We start from the raw sequence: 5782 nt of genomic DNA on the forward strand, positions 1-5782 counted from the left end.
GGCATTAAAAGGCCAAGGGGGACCCCGGAGAGCCAGGAGCGAGATAAGCGAGGGAGCGGCGGCGGCGGGGGGAGGAGTGAGCGCCGGCCCCGCGCGCCCTCCGGGGGGGCGGGGAGGAGGGGGCGGGCGGTGGGGGGACGGGGGAGGCGCGGGAGGAGGAAGTCCGAGAGACAGAGCGAGCCGCGCTCCTGAGGGGAGACGTCGGGCTCGTCCCCGGGGTCCCGGCCGCGGTCGCCGCTCGCCCGCGCAGCCGCCCGGCCTCTCCGGCTCCGCGGCCCGGAGGCCGCCGCGCAGGCCGGGCCCGAGGCCCGGGGAGGGATGCGCCGGGCGCCGCCGGCGGCCCGCGGCCTCGGCCAGAAGCGCCGGCAGGGCTGAGGGAGGCGACGGCGAGGCGCTGGCTCGCAGCGGCTGCGGCTGCAGCCCGGGCGGAGGGCTAGGGCGCTCGCCCGGCCTCTGGGCCGCCCGCGCTCCCGCGCCCCCGCGCCCGGCCCCGGGCCCGCCCCCGCCGCCCGGCCCCGCTCCCGGGCGCCCGATGACCTCCGAGGGCGGGCCGCCGCCACCCCCGCCGCGCCCGCCGCCGGCCCCGCTCCGCCGCGCCCGCAGCCCGGGCCCCAGCGCGCTGCAGGCCGCCCTGATGAGCCCGCCGCCCGCCGCCGCCGCCCTGGAGGCCGCCTCGTCGTCCTCGTCCTCGTCCTCGGCCGCCTCCTCGGCCGGCGCGGCCCCGAACGCCTGCAAGAGCGCGGGCGGCGGCGCGGGCCCGGGCGCGGGCGGCGGGGGCGCCAAGAAGGCGAGCGCGGGGCTGCGGCGGCCGGAGAAGCCGCCCTACTCGTACATCGCGCTCATCGTCATGGCCATCCAGAGCTCGCCCGCCAAGCGCCTGACGCTCAGCGAGATCTACCAGTTCCTGCAGGCGCGCTTCCCCTTCTTCCGCGGCGCCTACCAGGGCTGGAAGAACTCCGTGCGCCACAACCTCTCGCTCAACGAGTGCTTCATCAAGCTGCCCAAGGGCCTCGGGCGGCCGGGCAAGGGTCACTACTGGACCATCGACCCGGCCAGCGAGTTCATGTTCGAGGAGGGCTCGTTCCGCCGCCGGCCGCGCGGCTTCAGGCGAAAGTGCCAGGCGCTCAAGCCCATGTACCACCGCGTGGTGAGCGGCCTGGGCTTCGGGGCCTCGCTGCTGCCGCAGGGCTTCGACTTCCAGGCGCCCCCGTCGGCGCCGCTCGGCTGCCACGGGCAGGGCGGCTACGGCGGCCTCGACATGATGTCGGCGGGCTACGACGCGGGCGCCGGCGCCCCGGGCCACGCACACCCGCACCACCACCACCACCACCACCACGTCCCGCACATGTCGCCCAACCCGGGCTCCACCTACATGGCCAGCTGCCCGGTGCCCGCCGGGCCCGGGGCCGTCGGCGCGGCTGGGGGCGGCGGCGGCGGCGGGGACTACGGCCCGGACAGCAGCAGCAGCCCCGTGCCCTCGTCCCCGGCCGTGGCGAGCGCCATCGAGTGCCACTCGCCCTACACCAGCCCCGCGGCGCACTGGAGCTCTCCCGGCGCCTCGCCTTACCTCAAGCAGCCGCCCGCCCTGACGCCGGGCAGCACCCCCGCGGCCCCCGCAGGCCTGCACAGCAGCATGTCTTCTTACTCGCTGGAGCAGAGTTACCTGCATCAAAACGCCCGCGAGGACCTCCCAGGTAACGTGCTGCCTAGCCGCGGGCCATTGCCTCTGGCCTCCCGGCTCTGGCCGCCGAGGCCTGGGCAACGCCGGCGCCCTTTTGGAGAGGGTGGGGTGACAGGGCCTCCCCGACACCCTTGGCCCCCGCCGGGCCTCCGGAGTTTCCACCCCTCCAGGAGGGAAGGAAGCGCCGGTGTCCAGAGTCTCCGCAGGCTGCAGGGCTCAGAGCTCAGGCCTGGCTTGCCCGAGGGAGAAGGCTTGCGCTTAGGGGACCTTGACCAGGGCGCCGTGGCTGCTTTCTTTTGTCTTTTAAAGTAGGTTTTGCTGTGCTTTCACCTGAGAGTAAACGCTGTGTCCCCAGGAGTGCACGGGGTAGGCTGCACTGGGCCGTTGCTGAGAGGCGTCCGGAGCAGGGAGACAGGGCCTCCAGGAACAGAGGGGTCGGGGGACCATCACAGGAGGGACGTGTGGCCAGGGAGGAGCGGCGCCCCGGCCTCCCCTCAGTGGGCCCAAGTCGATGACACATTGGTGCGGCCCAGGCCCGCAGGCCCCAGGGCCCAGGGGGCTCCCTGAGAAAGGCCTGCCCTTGGGCCCCACTTGCAGTGTTGCTCGTGTAAACTGTGCTGGTTGCAGATTATGAAAATTTATTGACTTGCCTAAGGCGGTGAGAGGTGGGAGGGGACAGAAGGGGTGGAGGAGGGAATTTGAATATTTAGCCAGGTTTATGGGGACCGTGGAGATAAACCTCGCATTAACCCCTCTGCGGCACGCTGGTGTGCAGGGCAAGCGGGGCTGGAGCAGACCCATACCCACCCCAACTGGAAGAGGGTTTCCAGGCTGACACGCCTGCATTGTACGTTCGTGCATCGGCGTGGGAGCAGAGCGTCAGGGAGAGAGGAAGCCCAGAAATGGGCAAAAGATGTTGGTTCCCCGGACGGTGAAGTTTCCCGAATAGGCCTTTTAACTGCGGGTCTCAGAGGTTAACTAAACAAAGACCGTCTGGGCGGACCACACCGGAGAGGATTCCAGCCTGACTCAACCCACTGAGAGCGGAGTCTTGTTCAGTTTTATGGGAATTTCAACAAGTAACCAACACAGCCGACCCTCCGCTCTTATTTTCTTTAACCCCCTCGGACTGGCTGTCAATCAGCGCCGGGCGCGCGGCGCGCTCTGCGCTCTCCCGCCCAGCGGTTCGCCTGCAGGCGCCGCGGCCTCTCCTCCCGGGTCCCCGCTCCAGCCGCCCGCTAGGCCACCACCTGCACCCCGAGGCCTCGCTGTTGGCCTGAAACACTTCCTTAAACTTTCCAAATCGCGCAGACAGAGCTTTCTGACCATTCTGAGAGGCCACCCTCGTCCCGCCCCGCACACCAGGCGCGCCCAGGTCCCAGAAGCGCGGAGACCGGCTGGCACAGCCCCTCTAGGGGAGAAGGGACTCCGCCTCCCAAGCCCCAGGGCTCGCGCGCCCTTCGGGCCGAGTCTGCGGCCTGAGGAGTCCCTGGCCAGCCTGGACGCTCTGCTTCGCCCTTCTCACCCCCACCGCCCCTCCAGTGCCCTGACCCTCGCCTCCGCCAACGCTCTTCCCCGCGGCCTGGCAGGCGTCTCCCGAGCCAGGTCCCTCAGGAACCCGGGGCTGCGAGTGGAGCAGGGAGGCCGAGAAAGGGCCCGGAGCGCGCACCCAGCTCGCCCCGGGAGACCCAGGCCGGCGTGCTCGAGGAGGCCCCTCGGCCTCGGCCTCATCAAAGCGCCACACGGGGCCGCGGATTAGAGCCGTGGGAAGCGGCGCCGCCAGGTGCTTTAGCCCGGGGGCGGGAGCACCTGCGCGGCCGCAGGGACTCGCGTCTGGGCGCGCGGTGGGCCGCAGTCGGCGCCGCCCGACGCCGAACATGGGCCGAGCTTCTGGCCACGGGGCTGCCGGGCGGCTCCGCAAGCGCAGGGCGACCGGGCGAGGCGCCGGGCCGCGGGTTAGGGTGTGCGCGCGGAGAACCGCCCGCCGGGCACCGGCGAGGGCTGCGGATTCCCCAGCGCGGGAGGCTGGAGAGGCCTCAGGGAGCAGGCCTAGCCCAGCTGGGCCTGAGAGGCCTGCCCCTGGACCCCCCAGCCAACTGCGCCCCCCGGGCCGGAGGCGCCGAGAAAGCAAAAGCAAAAGTCGGCGACAGGAGGCCGGCCTCAGGTCCGGGAAGAGGCTGCGGGCCGGCCCGGCGCTCCAGGGGCTCCCGGCGCGGGGGAGGGGCCGCGGCCGAGCCCTCGCCCAAGGGCAGGCCCTGTCCTTGGGCTCTCCCCTGTCTAGAGGCACGACCCTGGGATGGGCGCGTTCTCCCGGCCCCTCTCCCCGCCAGTGTTTTCTGCCCCCTCGGCTCCTCCTGCCACTGCCTGGCGATCAGTTGTTTGGGAAATAATGCGGGGCGGGGGCTGGAAACCAGAAGCGAGGGAGCCCGTGGTGTTTCTGGGACGGGAGCCCTAGGGCCAGTGCCCAGGGCCCGGGCCGGTGGCTGTTAGAGCCCCTCCGGCCTCCAGGATTAACAGGAACTCAGGAACGGAGAGCCTGACTTCTGGGTAAGCGGCCTGTGCTCCGTGTTTGTGGGCCCCTCAAAACCAAATAGCAAACCGGAATTCCAGAGTCATCCTGTGGCCAAAGCTTGAAACTCAGACATTCTGGGGCTGGGTTTCCTCTCCCAGGTTTTCAGCAATAGAAAGACAGGCCCACCCGCTTGGAGTCAAAAGAGATGCATGTTAAAGGACAATTTTAAGAATCACAGGCCGCGCCCTAGTGGAGCAAACGTTTCTGAAGAGCGTTTCTCTTCTCTCCCCTTTCAGTGGGGCTCCCTCGATACCAGCACCACTCCACGCCTGTGTGCGACAGGAAAGACTTCGTCCTCAACTTCAACGGCATCTCCTCCTTCCACCCCTCTGCCAGCGGCCCCTACTACCACCACCACCACCACCAGAGCGTCTGCCAGGACATTAAGCCCTGTGTCATGTGAACGCAGGGCGGGGGCCAGCCCAGGCCCCCGCTGCCCCCGGGCGATGACCGAGGTGGACTCCCAGCGTGGCCATGCCAGTCACTTGGAGACCCCAGGTGAGCGTCACGCATTGACGTTTGTCCACTCTTGGTAGGAGGACAACCCCCGGTGAGGTAATGCCCCAAACACACGCAGGCTCCCAGCGACGGGAGATGGTGAAAACTTACCACGCAGAAAACACAAATGTGGAACTCTGGGATCTTCATTGCCTTCAGTAATCAGGGTCTGAAACAGGCAGACGGGCTGTGTGTGTATGTGTTTTTCTTTGTCTATGGAAAATGTGTGTGCTCTTTTTTTAAAAAAGGCAGTGCCCAGCACAAGATTCCAAGAGAGCGTCATCTTGTTGCCTGGCTCAGTGGGAGAGCTGTATTTTGCCAAACACTACCTTTGGATCCAGGTGCCAAAGAACATTATCAAGAAAGTATTTAGCAATGATGTGTCTAGTTTAAGAAACGTGGTCTCCAGTATTGTGACAATACAACGTTTTTACAAGGCTGTTTCTACCACCATAGTTTAAAGATATTTTTATGATCTTCGTGTATACTCACACTTTGCTTGTATTTTAAAAGGAGGATATATTTGCACTTATGTATACTTTTACAGTTTGCCAAACTATTTTGATGTACAATTTTTTCAATAAAATGTATATAACAAATAGTTGCCGGGGGGGACCTCTCTCCTCCATGGGCATCTGATCGCCAGGACGATGCAACTCTACACTGGGCAGGATTTTTTTTCTAAGCTGTGTAATTGGCGTGGTGTGGGGTCTGTGCCTTGAGTAACGCAGGCCAGGTTCTGATTGTGGGTCTTCTCAGGAGAGAAAGGGAAGAAGAAACGTTTTCTGTTATTTCTTTGCTTCATCCTCGCTCTTTCTGGCCAAACCGAAACCAGAAGGTGAAAGGAGCTTAAAGGAAAGCCAGGTGCCCCTGCCCTTCGCTGTCCTTCCCAAGTGCCCGGCCTCTGCACCGTGCTTTCGCTTCCCCACCGGCTGGGCTGGGCTGCCCTCCTCGGGCTGCGAGCAGAGGGCAGGTGCCCAGGACACAGGCCCTGCTTCCTTGGGTGGCCGTCAGATCCCTGTGTCCGGAGG

The 5782-nt window shown here is 66.2% G+C and overlaps 1 protein-coding gene across 1 annotated transcript; it reads left to right on the forward strand.

Moving 5' to 3' along the window:
- Positions 1-532: 532 nt before the first annotated feature.
- On the forward strand, positions 533-5352 carry FOXF2 (forkhead box F2). The gene is made up of 2 exons (XM_055574509.1): positions 533-1694; positions 4490-5352. Exons 1-2 carry the CDS (start codon positions 533-535, stop codon positions 4654-4656), a joined length of 1329 nt encoding a protein of 442 aa, XP_055430484.1. The 3' UTR covers positions 4657-5352.
- Positions 5353-5782: the final 430 nt, after the last annotated feature.

Source organism: Bubalus kerabau, chromosome 3, assembly GCF_029407905.1.
Source record: "Bubalus kerabau isolate K-KA32 ecotype Philippines breed swamp buffalo chromosome 3, PCC_UOA_SB_1v2, whole genome shotgun sequence".
NCBI lineage: Eukaryota > Metazoa > Chordata > Mammalia > Artiodactyla > Bovidae > Bubalus > Bubalus kerabau.

Coding starts and splice junctions, on each gene's coding strand:
- FOXF2 (XM_055574509.1), top strand. CDS start 533: ATGACCTCCGAGGGCGGGCCGCCGCCACCCCCGCCGCGCCCGCCGCCG. Junction 1,695..4,489: donor CGCCCGCGAGGACCTCCCAG/GTAACGTGCTGC, acceptor CTCCCCTTTCAG/TGGGGCTCCCTCGATACCAG.